General features: G+C 36.6%; 1 protein-coding gene across 3 annotated transcripts in view; it reads right to left on the bottom strand.

Annotated features, from left to right (window-relative positions):
* Window positions 1-21,399, bottom strand: part of TAF1B (TATA-box binding protein associated factor, RNA polymerase I subunit B) — an 85,856-nt gene continuing 64,457 nt past the window's right edge. For all 3 annotated transcript variants that reach the window (XM_063078444.1, XM_063078443.1, XM_063078445.1), the window contains 6 exons: window positions 18,360-18,537; window positions 17,716-17,762; window positions 13,907-13,997; window positions 8,622-8,692; window positions 7,904-8,126; window positions 1-367 (listed from right to left, as the gene is read on the bottom strand). In XM_063078444.1, the coding sequence (XP_062934514.1) occupies window positions 163-367; window positions 7,904-8,126; window positions 8,622-8,692; window positions 13,907-13,997; window positions 17,716-17,762; window positions 18,360-18,537 (815 nt within the window). In that variant the 3' untranslated portion in view covers window positions 1-162. The remainder of the gene's footprint in view (window positions 368-7,903; window positions 8,127-8,621; window positions 8,693-13,906; window positions 13,998-17,715; window positions 17,763-18,359; window positions 18,538-21,399) is intronic.

The raw sequence follows: 21,399 nt of genomic DNA, 5'->3' as shown, positions 1-21,399 counted from the left end.
TATATATATATGCAATAAAATTATATTTTCCACAATTCTCTGGAATGTTTTATTATAATTTGACATTACTGTCACTACTAAAATATTTTTCCAGGAAAGATTTTTTTTTTTTTGGCTGCTGGCCAGTACATGGATTCCAAGAAAGTTTCTATTTCATTTTTCTCAACGTCTTCTCACTTTCTTGGACCTTGAAGATTTCTTTTTTGTTTTACTATATCTTTTTTTAAAAAGTTTCTTTTCAATTAAGCTCACTTCTTCATGGAGAAAGGAGGTCTTTATTCTTAGCAGGAAGGAGAAGAGATTTAGTATAAACTGATAACTGAGAGAAAAATTGGATTCTTCATAGGTTGTCACATGTTTACAATAGCTGGAAGGGGAAGAAAAAGGAAAAAGTTATCTTTATATAGAATTTAGAAATGTATGTATCTATCCCTTGAACAAGTACTCTGAGCTGGAAGGAAACTTACAACAATGTGGTAAAACTCTGTAAATGTACAAAGGAAAAAATTTTGTACTGTCCGTGGCCACCATGCAAGGGACACAGGTGGTACTAGGAGCCGGGTCTTACTACTCCTCTCCAGTTTCTTTCACTCCAGATGAGCTACCACCCACCTTCTTACCATGGTCAAGGCAAACAGAAGCACAAAGGAAGAGAATCTGAATATATTTTTAAAACAAACAAAAGAAAATAATCCCCAACCCCCACCCAAAATAAGACACTAGACTTTATAATGTAGCTTGTAATCCTGCATGTATTGTAAAAAGAAGAGTTTACCAATTTCACTAATTTTAAAATAGTAGAACCTGAATCTGATCAAACCTCTAATTACCACCAAATGTTTAATTAATGCTAATTACCAATCTCTAACTCTATCAATCTCTAACTACTTCAAAGTATGGGCAATCCAGATATCAGAGGGAACATGTTAAATAGTATCATACAGCTGTCATCAGCAAAATTCAGATTATGGGAAACTGTATATATAGGACACATGCCCTGAATTACTCAACAAGTACATTGTAAGAGGTGAAAAAAGAGAGATAAAGAGGGGGACCACATGAACTAGAATATGTTTGGGTCACAACCCCAAAAGACACAATCCTGAATGCCATAAACACGAGTGCTGAAATCCCGGAAGATCAAAATCCCTAAAGTCTAAAATCCTGAAAATCACAATCCTGAAAGATCAAAATCCCAAATATGTAAGTGTGAAAAAATAATTTAAAAATTATTTAATTGATACTTACTTACATTTTTAAAAGGGGATTTGAGAAACATATAAAACATGACAGAACATTTCATAGGCCATTCTACACAATAAAATAGGCCATAATTACATATTTTTGCAAGCATAAACACTCAGGTTTACTAATGACACTTGCATGGTGTAAGAGTTATGTGTAGATGAAGTGTTTTCATAAAGAAACAGGTCAAAAAGCGAAGTGTGTACATGAATAGCACTATGGTTGGTAATTGTGTGCACCCAGCTTTATAACTGAACTACCATGCCGGATGACCGAAGTTTTTTGACGAAATCGATCAAAAACTGTGATGGGTCACCACCGCATATGCAGTGGCCCAAAGAACCAGGATCTCAAGAAATTTTACCTTTCACAAATGCAGATGTACAAAAAGGACATCTCTTTATTTATTGAGGAAGTTTCAATGTTTTTACGTACCCTCAAAATGCTTACAAAGTCAACGTTGTGATAATGCACTTTTTTTGTGGAGTCAAATTTGCAAAACATGCATAAAACGAATTAGAACTCTCTAAAAGTTTACACTATCTGTACCGACAGTATTGAAAATGATGCAAAGATGAAATACATAGCATAGCAAATTGTAAAAGATAATGCTGACAATTTAAAATAGTGGGAGAGAAAAACAAAACAAAAAATTCAGGATTTTAATTTTGGGGGATTGTGATTTTAGAGATTTCAGGCTTAAGGGATTTTGATCGTTCAGGATTTCAACATTTGGGATTACCGTGTTTGGGACTGTGTCTTTCCGGATTAAGATCAGCACAAGTGTGTCACGAATAAACTTCAGACCACTGTAACTTGAGTTCTTTTGTCTGGGATTTTGATGCTGGCTCCTCTATTGTTTGTCAAAGGATGTCATTTATGTTTGCTGTCAAGATGTCTATCAGCAGGGCACCTCTCAGACTCCTTTGTTTTTTTTGTGATGATTAAGAGTTTGGAAACCAGAAAACTAAGCTGGACAGAAGCACAACTCAAGGCAAAGTCAGCAGTCTCTGAGCCAGGGGCTAAGGGCTCTCTGAGCAAAGCAAGTTAAGCCTTAGCCATGGTCTTTATGACAATTTTTTTTGGTTGTCTGAAGCCTCTTTGGCTTACTCTGTGGTTCTAGACTGTGATCTGACACAGGCAAGGTTGAAAGATAATTTTGGTACATAAAGTCATGGTATTACCGAAATTTCGTCTATACACTTACTGTTTAGCCTTATAGTTTCATGCAGAGAAAAAAATCTCAGCTGTTTCATCTCTGACTATACCAAGGTCTATTTATAACTCACTGTGTTACATATTATAGTATTAAATCTAAGAACAACATCCACAAATCCACCCATGTGCCCTGTGAAAAGCACGAAGGTCTAAGGTCACCCCACAAGCCACTTAGGATGACTGTGCAGCGGAGGAGGCAGTGTGCACCCGCACGCACTGCCTTGACATAGGGCCTCGTGCAAGGGCTCCTCACCGGCCAGGACGACAAAGGCTTTCTCTCCTCTCAATGAAATCTTAAAATCTGAAAAGCCATCGCACTGACCACTGCAAAGGAATGTTATCACCTCAGATGTGGAGCTGACCCCGGGCTGGGATTCTGGACTTTCACTGTTGATGCTGTTAGACAATGCTGCTCCTTAGTCATTATAGATGCATATAAACTTTTTTTTAAAGCTTTTAAAAAAAATTTTTAATATGGACAACTTCATTTTATCTCCTCTTAATTGTATTTTCTGCATTTCATTTATCTTTGATTGATACCAACTCAGGAAGGAAAACTAATAGAAAATTAGTTTTGTTTAAAATAATGGTAATGACCATAGTTATCTTTTATTGAGTACTTACTATGTGACAGAAACCAGATATCTCATTTAATTCCCATAAGAACCTGGGGCAGGTCTTACTTTCCATTCACCTGTTCAACAAATACTTGGTAAACACTCCGTCTCGCCACTGGGATTTTTCACGAAATAAAACAGACAGAATCCCTTCATTCAAGGCGCTTATATACTAGTACGGGGAGGCAGGCAAATAAGCAAAATACATGTATAATAATACGATCGATTCAAATGATAAAAGCTTGTAGGGAAAATATAGGAAAATGGTCAGGGCTCCCTCGGATGTTCGGAATCTTGCCGAGCATTTGATGTAAATATGTAACTGTGCACGTGCGCCCCGGTATTCCTTGGTTATTGTCTAATGTAATTGCACATGTGTGCCCAGGTGTTCTTTGGTTGTCTGACTTGCACCGAGGTGTCCTGGGTTATCCGACTTGAGTATAAAGGATGAATGGCTCTGATCCACAAGCGTACCCTGCCCCACCCTGGGATGCCTCAGGGGGGCCATGGGGAAGCCACTACTGCTGCTGGAGGCTGTTGCTGCCAGGACCCTTGGGACACCCCAGGAGGCTACTAGGGCAGCTGCTGCTAGCTACCTGAGCTTGCATCTGAATAAAGCCTATTAATTTTTACCCATGGCTCCCAGGATCTTTTTCCTATCACCTAGCTCGTGGACCTGCAGGTAAGGGGTTTGTGACCCAGTCTGTACCACTGGTTTGAAGGGTCTGTGGGCCCTAGTCCTAGCCAGACAATTGGCTCTGTAGGCAGGTTTCCAACAATAGCGCCATGAAGACAAAGCTATAAAGAAAAGTAAAATAGGCCAGGGGGACAGAGAGTTATGGGGGGAGGGGGTCGGTGCTATTTTAGGCAGGATGGTAAAGATAGGCCTCCCCGAGGAAGGGAAATTTGAGCAAAAACCTGAAAGAAGCAATCCCATGTGGATAGATGGGGGAAGAAGATTCCAAACAGAAGGCAAAGCATGCAGTGTTTGGCAAGGTCAAGGAGCAGCTGGGAGGCTGCTGAGAAAAGAGGTGGGGGGAGCAGGTGAGGTCAGAACAGCAGAGGGGCAGGCCAGGCAGGGTTTGTGGGCACCACAGCATCTTGGGATCTTACTCTGAATGAGATCGGAGCCACTGGAGGTTTTGAGAAGGTCAGTATGATCTCCATTTCTACAACTGGAGAATACAACACAGCTGTGGAGATGGTGAATAACCTGAGCACAACCAGCAAGTAGCACAGCTGGTGGAGGAATAGCCTGATTCAATAGCAAGTCCTCTTAGCTACCACGAAATTTCTTCATAGACAAAGTTCTATGTCAATATGGGGATGAGACTACTCTACAAATACAAGGTCACAATGAGAAAACTTTTATACTTTTATTTTTCACACATACATTACTGAGAAGTTTAGCAAGGGACAAACATTAGACTAGTCCTGTTTTAAATATGCAGAAACAAAGTGACAAAGTGACTTCAAAGTCATATAACTAGCTTATTCAATGGCTTTTTCACTATTAGTACATAAAACTAAAAAGCTAAAACAGGAAAGGTGTAAGGAATTTTATGATGTAGCATGACTCTCTTTAGTTTTTCTCAACATTTATTATGAAAAATTTCAAATATACAGCAAAGTTGAAAGAATTTTACAGTGAACACCAGTATACCTCACAATTATCTTTGTAGTTTTTAATCTGCACATTCCTCTCTACAGCTATTGTTAAGACACTACAGAAGGAAAATGGGGAAAACATAGTCTCAGAAAAACATACCTTCTCTTCAACTGGACTTAGAAAGAAAACTTCCTGATTTATCTTTCTCCCCACCTGGGATTTAGGACAGTAACATACTTTTTTCAAGTGCTCAAAAAATACTTTTTGAGTTGATTTTCAGTGCAATTAAAGAAAAAACAAATTTTGCACTTTGGGGAGTAATAAGCTCTTCACTACCCACTACCTGATGAAATTTTCTGAGTCATATGAAAACAAATAACCAAATAACTTATACTGTATTATTCCAACATCCACCTTTTATAGGGAATATAAAACTCTTCAGAAAAAATAAAGAGAAAATAAGGAGGCAGCTTACTGCTAAGTCAGAGGTCTGAGAATGCAGTGAAGCCAGTATGCCAAAGAGCTGATAATTAATTAAGCCTGATTTAAGTCAAAAGCTTGAGTGTTTCACTTTTTTGGACATGAAAAGGTTTTTGCTATGCCCTATATAGATTACTTTCCTCCAAGCACACAGAAAGGACATTGTTGGGGGGGAGGGAGGAGAGGGAGGAGGGAGGGAGGTTTTGGTAAGGGGCAACAATAATCAACCACAATGTATATCAACAAAAGAAAATTAAAATAAATAAATAAATAAATAACAAATAGATTACTTTCCTCAATACAGTTTACTATCTTTAATCCCACTTTCTCTAAACTCAATAACCACGGATGCACGCTTTATTTTCCAGACTTCACATACCCACAATTAACAGATGAGGAAAAATCTGAACATGAAATGCAGAGACTAGAGAAAAGAAAATCAAGGCAGAAACTAAGTAATTGGGCTAAAATAAAATATCAGTACTGAATTATACACACACACATACACACAATTATACTACATACTTCACTCATGCGATTGATTCTCGGATAATTTCTCTTTTCTTGTGGACTTTGCCAATTAAAAATGATTCCTCATCTTTTGTATCACTTCCTGGTGTAACCAGGGAAATTTTCATTCATGTTTGCCAATATGCCTTAGTTCCCAGATACAGGGTGGGTACTATGTTAGAACTGGGCCTTTGAAAAAATTTTCCATTATTCTCATTTATCTGATTGCATTTATATGTGGGGAGTCAACTGTACATATTTTTAGGATGACTATTAAAACTTATTTCAGTATTTACACAAGATATCTTTACCAAACTCAAATTAAAATTTCTATTTATTTTCCTAGTAATGAGGAAGAAAAGGTAAAAAACTAACATTTAATTAAGTGCCATACACAGTGCTTGATAAAGTACTATACTGCTTGCTTTCAAATATATTATCTCATGTAATTTTCACCAAAACTCTGTAAGATGGCATGAGTATATAGATTTTTCTGATAAGAACTTGAATGAAGCCTCAGTGAAGAGAAATAAATTTTCTAAGGCCACCCAGCCAGTAGGCATTAGAACTAGAATTTGAACCAAAGTCTCCTAACATTAAATCCAACTTGTTCTGCTATATTCTGCTGATTTGCTACATAATTTATAATGGTTCCAACTGTTCCCTTGGTGATCTAAAAGAGGTTTTTGTTCAGAAGTCATTTATTTCCTTTTTGTTGACATTTTTTGCTCATGTTACCATAATAATTTATGAAAGCTGTAAGTGTCCTGTAAATTTTTAATAGGAAATTAAAACTGAGAGTATGTTACTTGGAGAATGAGGTATGTGGCATCAGAAACATACAGTATTTGTTCTGATATGATTTTAAAACACAGTGTGAAAAGGAGTTAAGGCTTTTTGGAGAAATGGCTGATTCCAGGGTAAGACAGGGAGATATTGAGCGTGGGACATCTTCTTGTACCATAAAGGAACTGCTCAAAAATAAGTAATAATCAAGTAAATAAAAAAATAAATAAATAAACCTCTCACTTGCCAAATCTGGAACAATTTGAACATCAAAATTTAAAAAAAGTAATGAATTATAATTCATGAGTAAAAATGAAACTCATGAGTCCATACTAATAATAAATAATCAGTAAGTTAAAAAAAATGGGGAAGAAGGTAGGGCTCCCTCTTATAGTAAGATGCCAACTGACACATTTGGGATTGGAGAGGGGGGTTGGAGTTAGAAAATTACTGTCTACAACCATGATCGTCAAGATTGGTTAGCGTAAGAATCATTGATGGATGCTAAATCAAGGGGGCAAAGTTTAATGAGAAACGGTATTTGCCTGGTCAAGTGTCTCTTCACAGATTTCTTATTAGTTACAAGGGAAAAAATAGTAACTATACCATGGAAAACCCACACACCACACTGACCAAGTGATCTGTATGGACATGTGAGTGGCAAATGGACATCATGTCTCCAGATGCCACACCCTGAGAAGGGACACCCTGAGGAAGACACAGCACTTGCTCTGGTCAGGGTGCAGAACCTGAGTCTAAACAGGAGGAGACATCACACACACCAAGAAGCATTCTATAAAATAACTGACAGTTTCGAAGAATACAGGCCATTGTCATGAAAGACAAAGAAAGGGTGAGGAACAACCAGATTAAAGGAGACTACAGAGAGAAAATAAACACAATACCTATTCCTGAACTTGATCCTGCTACAAAAAGGACACTGTTGTGACTACTGACAAAACTGGAATATGGACTGTAGGTTAGATAAAGGTTTCAGATCAATATTAAATTTCCTGAATTTGCTACTTGTACTATGGTTACTGAGAGAATATCCTTATTTTTAGGAAATACTAAGGAAATTTTAAGGAAGTACTAAAAGGTAAAGGGCACGATACATGTTAACTTATTCAGAGAAAGAAATAACATGTACTAAACAACGCAGTGCACTCTCCTGATCAGCATTCACTGACACTGCTGTTATTTGGCTGCTTAACGGCAGGTTAATTTAGTTGGGGGGACAGTTTGTGCTAAATGTACTACATCATCTTTCTTGATTTTTAGCAGCTTTCCTAAAACTCCTATACAGGGCTCAATGTATAATTCTGATTTTCTTGACTATAAGCTCACCATCTTCTAATTTCAACAAATAACCTATCTGGCTTTTATTATAGTCAACTCCTTTAAATTACATGTGACTTTTTCTAAAAGCGTTACGTACCTTTTACAGAATTTCTGTGTACTAAGCCAATATAATGAATTCTTGGTGATCGGTGATTGGCCTTTCTTTTTCAGGACCCCCTGGAGGCTATGTCCATGGAAACAAGTTTGATCAGTGTCTTCTGCTATCCAGTTGAACTGAAAACTTGAAGGGCTTTTTTTCCCAACAGTTGGTATTGAATCGACCAGTGTGCTAAATTGCCTTTGCAGACTCACCACCATTTCTGGAAATAGCGGAATAAAACAAAAACTAATGTTAAATCACAAATAAAGCCTGGAATTTATTTGACAGGAATATCCGAATGTTGGTTTCTTAGTTTTGGCAAACGTACCATGGTAATGTGAGAGGATAACATTGGGGGAAGCTGAAACTGGATGAGACGCATTGGAGAACTACTTAAAAATGGTTAAAGTGGTAACTTTATGTTATGTACATTTTACCACACTAAGAAAAAAAAAAAAGTACAATCTAAAGGCAATTCTACAAAGAGTTCTAAAAGTCACAGAAATATAGGATTTTAGATTTTGGCAGGAACTTAAGCTGTTTTGAATAATGGCATGTTCCTGAAATAGGTTACTATTTCTTACAGAGGATGATGTATTGGAATATTTGTTAGAGAAATTAAAAAATTAATTATGCATTGACTTTCAAGTCCAGATATTTAGCTTTTCTACAACTGTGTTGCTACTTGGCATTAATAAGAGAAAATTTAACTCACCTCTTCTTTTATAAACTACTGATCTGTCAATGGATGAGTGGTAGAGTGGCTTTTCACTTTTCCATAGGTACCTGTATGTAGTATAAGATAAAAAAACAATTGGAGCAGAAAGGAGATGAAATAGATCTAAACACATTTCAGAGAATAATTTTTCTGAAGCAATTTCTGAAATTCCTGATATTCAGTGTAACAGCTCTGGCTTAGAATGGCCTACTGGCACATGTCTATACTGTCTGGAGAGCTTCCGTCCTAGAAGGAAGCACTAAATGACAGCAGGCCAATAGAGTGCTGTGCTCCTCCCAAAAGCCTCCCAGATGCTGTTAGTTCTTGAAGAAGCTATTAATTATACAAAATAAACAAAAACAGAAATGGTTCCCCTTACCATAAAATTCTCTTGCTGCTCATAAAGTGAAAGACACCTAAGAAAACAATTGTTCCTTCTCGCCTTTGCCCCAAATGCCCTTTTGCCGAGGATTAAATTAGTGGTACTTCTGATTCTGACAACTCATACAGAATGAACAGTAAGTGCCAGTCTCTCTGGCACTTAATGCCTAGAAATCTGTCCTATTCCTGATGGGAATGAGGAGGAAAGATCTGGACTCCAGCATGACACAGTCCTAATCCCTGCACTGACTCAACCTATTCTTGCCCAGGGAACGCCAGCGGCAGAGGTTCCAATGTAAAATGAGTATCCTGGGTTGATCTGGCCCTCAGGGCAAAGACTAAGAGCCATTTGGGGTTCCTACAGATTAGAGGTGACCAGTCCTAGACTCAGGTAAAAAAAAAAGTGACATGGTCTATTTCTGGTTCTAGTGGTCATTGCTAAACCTTGCCAAGCAGACACTGCTGCTCTGGAGCAAAGATAACAATGTTCATTTTTAGTCTCATTTTCTTTACTTCTAAGTTCCCTAAAGTAGAGGATTTTCATAACTTATAATACAAAATAAATCTACCTTCTTGATCCCAGGCCATTCTTATTTGGCAAGGCACTGTGGTATCAGGAAGGAGTACTGAATCAGATGATCTGGCTCTGCCACTTTCTAGAGGTATGACCCTGAGTGACAAATTATGGAAGTTCTCAAAGGCATATACTGTCTCAGTCTTCTTTATGCCCCTAGTGTTGGCAGGGAATAGTACACAGTAGGGGCTTACTTAAATATTTGTTGAAGAATGAATGGATGAGTAAATGAACAAACAAATTTAGCATCTCTAAACTTCTTTCCTATTTTCACAAGGTTGTTGGGAGGAATATTAAGATAATATACATACAGATTCTGTAAGTCCTAAGCAATTATTAGAAGTAATTGCTATCTAGCGCTTCACAAAGTGCCTGGTTAGTGAACACCCAAGAAGTATCTATGGACTTTCTAAAAAAGAGGATGATAAAAAATAGAAAGTCAGAAATAAAACTATTCTTATTTCTATAGTATTTTATAATTGGTAATTTTTCATGATGCTTTTTTAATGCTGGGAAAGAAAATGAATATAAAAATAGACATTTTAATAATATTATGATAGCAAGTGATCATTTTAACCAAATTAAGAACTGTGTTTTTTCTCAAGGATTTAAAAAATACTTGGTCAAGTCAATAAAATCACGACTATACAAAAAATAGAGATGCTCACTTTTTACTTTGAATTCCCATGGTGATTTAAAATGTAAAGAACAGAAATGAAATTTCTCTAATTATCAGGGAGCAGCAGAAATGTAATCAATGTTATATAGGAGATGGTCTTCTGAAAACTGTGTGTAAATTTAGCAAACCATACCATATTTAAAATATATCAGAAAGCTTGTCATTTAACCCTATGGTAAATGAGTCTGTGATTCTTTAAAATATATTTTTTGTCATTTATTTTCTTAAATAATAAAAGTAGCAAAATCTCAAACAATAAAGAAGTTCCCTAAATATTCTAATCCCAATCCCTAGGTATGACCACTGTTAAACATTCCTTGTGAATATCTAAACTAGATAGATGTTTCTTATACATTTATAAGAAACACCTATACAGGTGGCAATCAAGGAGGCATTATTACTTCCTTGGGGTCATATGCCCAAAGAGTGGGAAAGGCTGTTTAGTAAAATAACACTCCAATTGTTTAGCTACCCCTTCTGAAACTAAAGCTTCTTCCAAAATGTACTGTACTTTGCCTACCTCTTCCCATTACATAAAGCTACAAAGCAGACACAGCCCATGAATAGCTTGTTTTCTGGCTAGAAGTTGTCTGTATGCTTCCCTTTAGTCTCTACATGATTTGTTTCCCCGTTTTAAAGAAGTCAGGTACAATTTACACATAGTAACAGTCACTGTTTCCAGTGTAGTTCTGCCAGCGCTGACAAACACGTACAGTTGTATATTCACCACCACGATTACCATCACTCCAAAAACTCCCCCACACTCCTTGGCAGTCCACCCCTCTCTACACCCTTGATTTCAGGCAACCATGGTTTGTTTTTCTGTCCCTATAGTGTAGCCTTTTCTGGAATGTCATATAAATAAAATCATACCTTCTTAAAACCTTTTGAGTCTTTCATTTAGTGTAAGGCATTTAAGATTGATTTCATTTTGCTAGATATATCAGAAGTTTGTTTCTGTGTATTGCTGAATGGTGTTCCATTGCACAGATATACCAGTGTGTTTATCCACTCACCAGCTGAAGGACATTTGGGTTGTTACCAGTTTTTGGCAATTATGAATGAAGCCACTATAAACATTCCTACATAGACTTCTGTATGAACTTGTTTTCATTTCACTTGGGTAAATATCTAGAAGTGAAAAGTACTTGACAGCATAAAAAAAGTACGTTTAATGAGAAACTGCCAGACTTTGCAAAATAGATGTACCATTTTGCATTCCCAAACTTGGTATGGTAAATTTTTATTTCATTTCGAGCCATTCTAATTGATGTGTAATGCTATCTTACTGTGGTCTTAATTTGCATTTCCCTACTAATTAATGATGTCAAGCATCTTTTCATGTACCATCTATACATCATTTTTGGTGAAGTGTCTGTTTAAATCTCTTGGCCATTTAAAAATTTGAGTTTTTGCTTTCTTATTGTATGATAATACTTCATATATTTTAGGTACAAATCTTTTATCAGATATGTGATTTGGATATAATTTCTCCCAGTCTGTGGCTTCTTATTCTCTTAAGTATCTTTTGAGAAACAGATGTTCTTACTTCTGATGAAGTCTCATTTATCAATTTTTTTCCTTTAAGGATTATGCCTTTTGGTGTCACATCTAAGATACTTTTGCCTAACCCAAAATGTTGCAGAGATTTTCTGCACAGGCTTTTTAATTTTCCTCCCTGTTTTCTCAACATCTTCTAATGACAACTTGAAGTCAGCAAAGCAGCCTCTTAAGCTGTTTTTAGATTTTCAACTAGTTTGTTATTGTTTTTCATAATCTCATGCATAAGGACCCATTCTGAGCTATGGAACATGTCCTAATAATTTTCATCTCACAACATAAAAGATGATGTACTGAGGAACAGAGAGAAAAATGAAACATTAATGTCAAAATGGGGTGGGGTAGGATGAAACAAGCGATCAGCATGCACAGGGGCTTTGTGACCAAGCATTTGTTAGTAGTGATTCACATATCAGTTGGCAGTGATTTACAATACATACGTATATTACCTTGTAGCACACAGTGTATGAAGTGGGATCCTGGTAAGGGATTCCCCTAGACAACCTTCTCCCTGGTGCCTGGGGCCTTCCTGGAAAATGCCATTTTATAAATAGACATAACTTTTTTTGGTAACTAAATTCTCCCCTAAAGTAACTAAAAGTCAGTAAGTTTTAGATGTACAACTGCTTATAACTCTCTAATATGAACTCGATCTTCAACAGCTAGGTTTGAAGTGTAAGCTGGTGCCTGGTTTGGGCTAAGAAATGCCTTGTCACCACTGAGAGGCCTGGGTAGCATGGCCCCTGAACACCTGGCCCCCAGGATCCGTCAGGACTAACCCCAGCCAGCACCATGAAAAGGAAGGCTGATTCTCCAAGATGACCCCCGACAAGAGAACAAATTCTTACTCTTATGTCCCTGAGGCCCACTGACTAAAGGGCCATTGCTTCTCTGAGAAGGAAGAGGAAGGACACAGTTTGCTGGGAGTCTATGGGCTGTCATAATTAACTCACCTCTACCCCTTCTCTTTTATCCCTGTGTATCACACCTGACTAGTGAGAACTTATCTCCCCCCTTTGGCAAGAATCCACTTCTCAACAGCGCTTCATCCACCCCCGAGAGTCTGTTTCTCTATTTAAAAGCTCTCTGAAATTTAGAGAAAAGATAATCTAGTTCTACCTCTGCAACTTGAAAATTGGTTCTTCATTAGAGTATATAAGTAGGCATTACTATACATATCTTAATGATGAGGAAACTGGAGCTGAACAAATTACCATTTCAACTAATTTGAAGAATCCTGATTTTTCTCAAAGAATATAAAATTACTTGATCAAATTAGTATTATTGTAAATTTACATAAAATACAGAGATGTCAGCTTTTTCTTCAAAGTCTCACAGAGACTCAAAGTTCTAAGAATAGAAATGAAACTGTTCTAATAAGAATCAACAGAAATGTACTCTATATTATATAAGACATGGTGTCTAAAAATTTATGAGTAAACTAAATTTCAGTGCACTGAGGCTGAGGTTAAGTAACTCACCATGGTCGCACAGCTAGTCTGTAATGCAGTCAGGATTCAAACCCAGCACTGTCTATCTCTAAAGCTATGCTCTTTCCACTCTTCCACAATGAACCTACACCAGAATGGCAGTTCAAAGAAAGTCAAACAGTGAGTGACTGGATTACACATACTCGTCGTCTGCTTTCCTTCGTTTTGATTTTCACAGGGATCAACATTCCAATGATGTATGTCACAAGGTGACATTTGCAATCTTTGTAATTAATATTGGGAAGCATAGATGGGAAATGACCAACTTTGAGAAAGCAGAAGAGGGAGGAGTATTAGAAATACAGGTGAGATTCACGCAAATTATAAAAAATTAATTGCTAAGTATAATGTAGTACCCTGGATTAGAACCTGGAACAGAAAGAGGGTATTAATGGAAACCCTGGTGAAATCCAACTCGAATTAGAGTATAGTTAATAGCAATGTAAAATAGAAGAGAGCTAATTAGAATTTAGGACTAATATTTCCAGAAAATATGTCACAATGCTGATAAGTCTACACTGATGAAACTTCAGCTTTCAACATAAAGTAACAGACACAGAAATAGAGCAGGTGAATCTAAAACTAGAAAATAACACACTTTGCCCTTGCTTCTTCCCATTTTTGTTTTTTCTCATCAACAGTTTTCTTCATAACTTGGTACCACTTTCTGAAATCAAACCATGGCTTATCTGAAAGAAATGAAATCCATGATTATTAACCAAACAAACCACATTATTATAACATACACTGTTCATTTGAGTCTTCATTCATAGACACAGCTAAACATTTACATAATAGCTCCTGGAAATTATGGGTGGAGTCATTGTCTCCATACTCTAACATGAGTATGACTCTTTCGAGGAACCCATCACTTCCGTCCTCCAAGTTCCCACCTATACTGTGGTCTCAACTAGATAATAATGAAATCAGTTTTACATGTCTGTTTCTCCTAGACTTGACTATTACCTCACTGAGAACAGAACACATGTATTGTTTGTCACTACTCAATCAGGCCTCTTCCTCCCCCCGAACCCAACAACCAGTACAGTGCCTGGCACATGACAGTGCTCCAATATGTCTGGCAAATAAATAAATTAAGAAACAATGTGTGAAATGGTACTATAGTAGCTGAATTCAGACTTCCAGTTTTATCAGCTCCTACTCCTGTTCTTCCTAATCCTAATTCAAAGAATCTAGAGATAAGTGGATTGCACTGGACAGTTGGTGTGAGTGTGTGTTCAAGATGCAGAGGTTAGAAAGACAACAGAACTGAATGTAGTCTTGTGAAAATGTCCATACTTCTCAATCTACAGACTGAATGCAATCCCTATCAAAATACCAAAGACATTCTTCACAGAAACAGAAAAAACAATCCTAATATTCATATGGAGCAACCAAAGACCCCAAATAGCCAAAGCAATCCTGACCAAAATAAATAAATAAATAAATAAACAAAGCTAGAGAACACTAGGACAAATGGAACAGAACAGAGAATCCAGATCAATCCACATACTTACAGCCAACTGATATTTGACAAAGGCACCAAGAACATACACTGGGGAAAGGACTGCTTATTCAAGAAATGGTGCTGGAAAAGCTGGACATCCATAATGTAGAAGAATTGAACTAGACCTGTACCTCCTACCATATACCAAAATCAACTCAAAATGGATTAAAGGCTTGAATATAAGACCTGAAAGTATAAAACTCCTAAAAGAAAACAGAGGGGAAATACTTTAGGATGTAGGACTGGGCAAAGACTTTATGAATAAGACCCCAAAAACATGAGCAACAAAAGAAAAAAATAAATAAATGGGATTATATCAAACTAAAAAGCTTCTGCACAGCAAAGGAAACAATCAACACAGTGAAAAGACAACCTACAGAATGGGAGAAAATATGTGCAAACTATGCATCTGACAAGGAATTAATATCCAGAATATACAAGTAACTCTCAAACAACTTGACAGTAAAAAAAACAAGTAGCCATTTAAAAAAATGGATGAAGGAGCTGAATAGATTGAATAGACATACAAATGGCCAACAGACACATGAAAAAATGCTCAACATCACTAAGCATCAGGGAAATGCAAGTCAAAGTCACACTGAGATATCATCTCACACCAGTTAAGCTAGCCATTATCAAAGAGAATAACAAACACTGGTGAGGATGCGGAGAAAAGGAAACCCTCCTACACTGCTGGTGGGACTATAAATTAGTGATGCCATCATGGAAAACAGTATGGAGATTCCTGAAACAACTACAGATAGAACTGCCATCAGATAGAATTGCCATACGATCCAGCAATCCCACTGCTGGGTACATACCCAAAGGAATGGAAATCATTATGTCAAAGGGATACGTGCACTCCCATGTTTACCGCAGCTCTATTTACAACAGGCAAGAGTTGGAACCAACCTAAATGTTCACTAATGGACGACTGGATAAGGATAATGTGATATACATACACAATGGAATACTACTAAGCAATAAAAATTCTGCCATTCACAGCAACATGAATGTAGAGAAAATTATGTTAAGTGAAATAAGCCAAGCACAGAAAGAAAAATACTACATGTCTTCACTTATAATTGAGAGCTAAAAAATAAACAAACAGAAAGATACAACAATCACAGTAATATGTTTTTTTTTTTTTTTTTTTAAAGATGACCGGTAAGGGGATCTTAACCCTTGACTTGGTGTTGTCAGCACCACACTCTCCCAAGTGAGCCAACCAGCCATCGCTACATAGGATCTGAACCCGTGGCCTTGGTGCCATCAGCACCACACTCTCCCAAGTGAGCCACAGGCTGGCCCTATACATTGAACTTTGAAAGGGAGAGAACAGAAGTGAGGTTACCAGAGGCGCAAAGGGGGACAGGGAGGTTAGTGAGAAATTGGTAAAGGGTCAAAAAGAATGATTACATTGTGTAATGATGAATATATTAATTATCTTGATTTGATCACCATGTATTTTACACAGGTATGGATATTCAGCTCTGTAGCCATAAATATGTATAATCAATTATACTTTAATAAAGAAATTTTTAAAAAAGAATTGACTATAGTCAAGTATAAACATTCACTCCTGCTTTTTTATTCACTCTCTATGGCGATTATTCTCCATTATTCTCTAATGAAGACAGTCTCTTTCAATGTCTGATTAAAAATCTTTTCAACAGGCCAATATAATCATCAGTTAATTCAATATGGCCCTGTAGGCCATACATCCATAGAAGAAAGAAAACTACCAAAAGAATTATAAGGACAGAGGAAAACTATAATAATTAACAGAACTCAAGATTCTTTGACCTTGAGAAAGTCTCAAGTTTTCCAAACCTCAGTCTCCTCATAAATAATGTGGAGAAGCAGGGGATGGTACACAGCAGGGGGAGCAGAGAGAATGGGGACAGCAATCTTTGCCCTGCTGACAGCACAGACTTGTTTTGAGGCCTATAAGAGAGACACGTCAAAGTTCTGTTTACTCCACATGTCTACACAGTCTATAGCACTTTAGAATTAGAAGGGACAACATGAGCAATGTACAGAAGTATTTTATTTTGTACATATTCTGGAAAGAACACAAACTGACTACTACCATTAAACTCAAGCTCCTAAAACCAATGAACACAAATCCTAATGCAAACATTAAGAAAGTGGAATTGAATTTAAGAGTTCACATATTTGCCAAACTTCACTCAGTTGCTCTTAGGCCAGTTATTATGTTAGGGACTAAAGATACATTTAAAAAAATAAATAATAAGATACAGTCCTTCCCTCCAGAAGCTCACAATCTACCTATCTGTTTATCACTTATAAAGTACTTATTATATGCCAGATATTCTTCTAAGCACTTCACAAATATTGACCTAATAGAAATAGATAAAACTTAGGCCATTCATTATAATTCAATATGCTAAACATCTAGTAGAAGTTTTGACAGTAGTGATAAGTTCTGGTTTGGAAAGAGGTGAAACAGTATAAAGTGGGTGGTTGTGAAGAACAGGTAGAATAATGGTATTTATGCTGCATCTTGAAGAATGAAGAGGGATCTGCCAGGGACTGAGGGATGGGGAGCATTTCAAATAAAGAGACCAGCTTGAGCAAAGGCTAAAGACAGGAAGCTCACAAAGCTGCCTGTAGTTCTTGGTCTAGTATGGCTAGTAAGGAGAAGGTGGGAATAAAAAGCAGGCAAGTCTTCATACGCAGTAGGAAGTCACTGAAGTGACTAGAAATATAATTAGATAATCATATGAAAAAATAATCCTGGTACAAGATAGAACTTGTATACATGTGTATGTATGTATATATGTGCACGTATATTTTTAAAAGTTTTCCCCCTAGATTTATTGGATCTTTTAACCCATCATATACAATCACATTGAATTCGATAAAAAATTAAGTACCTTCTTTGTTCTTTTCATTATGTTTTTCAGCAAGATTAGACAAAGACCTGGAGATAACAATAAACAAGTCAATATATTCAGAAACCACGTATTTGGACAGTTCAATTTTGAATTCTTCTGAGAGAAAAGTATAAAACAGTTCTTGAAACTGATGGCAAATTTTAATACAGAAACAATCACTGAAACAGGGAAGACACTATGAATACTGTCACTCTTTGTTGGCATTTGGGATGGATAACATTTAAGATTCCTTTACTTTCTAATAATCTTTGAGAGACATATGGTGCCAGGAGCCTAAAGTTACATGGAATGCTAAATGATTCTTTAGGATTTATGATGATACTTTAAAACTCAGAAATCTGTGGAGCAATGAGAAACATTGCTACCTAAAGAATAACAGGAATAAAACATGATGAAACAACTGATGACTAGCTAAGTCAAAGTATTACATAAGAAGTAATTGTAAGTAGCAGTCAATGTTCTATAAGAACTGACAGTCTCCCTTTTCTGTTGAGACAAAATATGGATTCCTTTACTCCAAATTGTCAGGTAAAAGCAATACAATTTTTTCCTTAGCTTTTTTTAAAAACTAAGATCAGCACAATAAAGTGTTGTTATCCGTCATAAAATTGATATAGACTTACCATTCTAAATGGTCATCCAATAAAAAGAGCAGTTTCAATACTACTACAATGACAGCCACAGCTTGTACGTCATATTTAACAGTTTTTGCCATTTTAGCTATAGGATCAAATGTCAGAAAATCCACTTCTCCTATTCCAGTCATTTTTACCACTTGGCAGGTTAAACTGTGCATTTCATCTATTGAAGAATAAAACAGTAAAATGTGAATTAGATTATTTGGCTAACTACACACGCTAATGAGTATACCCACAAGATAACCTTTATCTTAAAACATGATACTATGTTAGAACTCGGAGAGAGACGTTTTGTGAATAAAGTAAGCCAAAAAATAATACCTGTATAGAAAAAATGGTAGAATCTTGGCAAGGCTTATCTTTTCCTATTTTCACTTCCTGAAACATCTGCTATTTGTAGGACACATCTTAGCACCTTGTAGACAGCCACACATCAGTGTCCTGTTGTTTCATATATATCTCGTCTGTTTCTACAGCAATGTATACTTACCTGAAACTAAGTCCCCTGAAAGCTTCTCTAAGAATGTACCCGCACTGGCTGGCACCCTGGCTAGCACAATGGAAGCCCTCAACATGTGTTTCACCAGATGTACTGTTTTCCTAAAGAAATATATGCTCAGCATAGCCTGCATCTATTATGGCCAAATAATGTGGGGCTTGGAACCAGAAAACCTAGGACCTATATTTAGGCTCTCCAAAAATTAACTTTATGACTCTGGATTAGAGTCACTTACCCCCAGTTTCTTCACTTATAAAATGAGTAGCTCCAGAGGCTAGATGGTCACATTTAAAGACACTGAGGAGGAGTATTTGTTGCTCCAGAATGCTTAAAACCACTGTTAGCTTTCTGGGAACCCTAAAACCTCTCTCTGTAAAAATACCACATACCCAGCCCTCTTCTTTTGATCAATAGCACCATACAACTGATGGCACTGTAGAGAGCTGTCTTTGTAAATTTTGAAAATGGCACATCCTAGAGATCCTCTTACAATCTTTTTTTTTTCTCCTTTAGAGACACAGTCTTGCTATGTTGCCCAGGCTGGAGGGCAGTGGCTATTCATAGGTGGGATCCCAATACTCATCAGCATGGGAGTTTTGACCTGCTCAGTTCATCTGGGCCGGTTCATCTGTCCTTAGGCAACCTGGTGGTCTCTCACTCCCGGAAGATCACCATATGCGTGCCAAACACCTGATTGGCACTGCAGCCCAGAACTTCTGGGCTCAAGCAAACCTGTTGCCTCAGCCTCCAGAATAGCTGGGACTACAGGCCAGCTCCCCCATGTCCGACATCTTACAATCTTATGTATGAGTGGTTTGCAAATCAATTTCAGACATTTTAGAACCAAAATCCTAAGTGCTATTACATCTTAATTTGTAACTCTATTTTGTTAAAAAAAAAAATAGTTTATTGCTTTCTCCCTGCTAGTAAGTAATACGAACTCAACATAGGACATTTATAAGATATAGGATATTTATAAGATACATAAGGTAGAAAAAAGTAAAAAATAACATGCATTACCATAATTTATAAACAGCCACTTTAACATTTTGGTATATGTACTTCTAATATTTTTATGAATATTTTCATTTTTAGTAGCTGTGATAGTGTAATATATAGTTTTGTAATTTGGCTTAATTTTATTTATTATAACAAACATTTTCCATGCTTTTATGAACTCTTCATAAACATTATTTTAAAAGCTACATAATGTTCCACTGAATATACCCACCACTGTTTACATAACAATTACTTTTCTGTTGGATATTTGTTTGATTTTTCAGTATTATAAATAAAGAGACCAATAACATTTATGCATAAACTTATTTTTATATTTAAAATTACTTCTATTGAACAGATTATGAGAAGTGAAATTTCTCTACTCTGGTTCTTTATAATACTGCCTCCAAAAAGTCACTTAACAAATATCAAATGGCAATAATATCTCTCTGCATATTATAATGGATTTAATTCTACTCATTACTCTCAGAAAGGTTTAGACAAAAAATACTGTTAAATTATACATGTCAGCCAGTTACACATGTATCAGTTTCTCCCTAACCTCCCTTCCCCTCCCCCTTTCCCACCTCTGGTAGCCTCAGTTCTGGTTTCTGCTTTGGAAAGTTCAAGGAATTATTATGATTGCTGTTTCTTTCTATTTTTTTTTCTTTTTTTCTTTTCCAGCTCCCACTTATGAGTGAGGACATGCAGTACTTCTCTCTGTACTTGGCTTATTCCACTTAACATGATTTTCTCTAAGTTCATCCATGTTGGTGCAAATGGCAGAGTAGTATTCCATTGTGTATATATACCACATTTTATCCAGTCATCCATCGAAGGACATTTAAGTTGATTCCAACTCTTGGCTACTGTAAATAGAGCTGCAATAAACATGGGAGTGGAGGTATCTCTTCAACATGATGATTTCCATTCCTTTGGGTATACACCCAGTAGTGGGATTACTGAATCATATGGTGGTTCTATCTGATAGCAGTTCTATCTGTAGTTGTTTCAGGAATCTCCACACTGTTTTCTTATGGTCCCACCAACAGTGTAGGAGGGTTCAACTTTCTCCACATCCTCGCCAGCAATTGTTATTCTCTGTCTTTTTCAAATGGCCAGTCTAACCAGTGTGAAATGATATCTCAGTGTGGTTTTTTTAAATTTGCATTTCCCTGATGCTTAGTGATGTTGATATTTTTCATGTGTCTGTTGACCATTTGTATATCTTCCTTTGAGAAATGCCTATTCAGCTCCTTTGCCCAATTTTTAATTGGGTTCCTGGTTTCTTTTTACTGTCAAGTTGTTTAAGAGTTACTTGTATATTCTGGATATTAATCTCTTGTCAGATGCACGGTTTGCAAATATTTTTTCCCATTCTGTAGGCTGTCCTTTTGCTGTTAACTGCTTCTTTTGTTGTGTAGAAGAAACTTTTTAGTTTGATATAACCCTTTGTTTATTTTTTTCTTTTGTCGCCTGTGCTTTTGGGGTCTTATTCACAAAGTCATTGCCCATTTTTACATCCTG

This window comes from Cynocephalus volans, chromosome 14 (assembly GCF_027409185.1).
Source record: "Cynocephalus volans isolate mCynVol1 chromosome 14, mCynVol1.pri, whole genome shotgun sequence".
Taxonomy (NCBI): domain Eukaryota; kingdom Metazoa; phylum Chordata; class Mammalia; order Dermoptera; family Cynocephalidae; genus Cynocephalus; species Cynocephalus volans.
The sequence above is the reverse complement of the archived record's forward strand: the minus strand, read 5'-3'. Positions and strand labels throughout refer to the sequence as shown.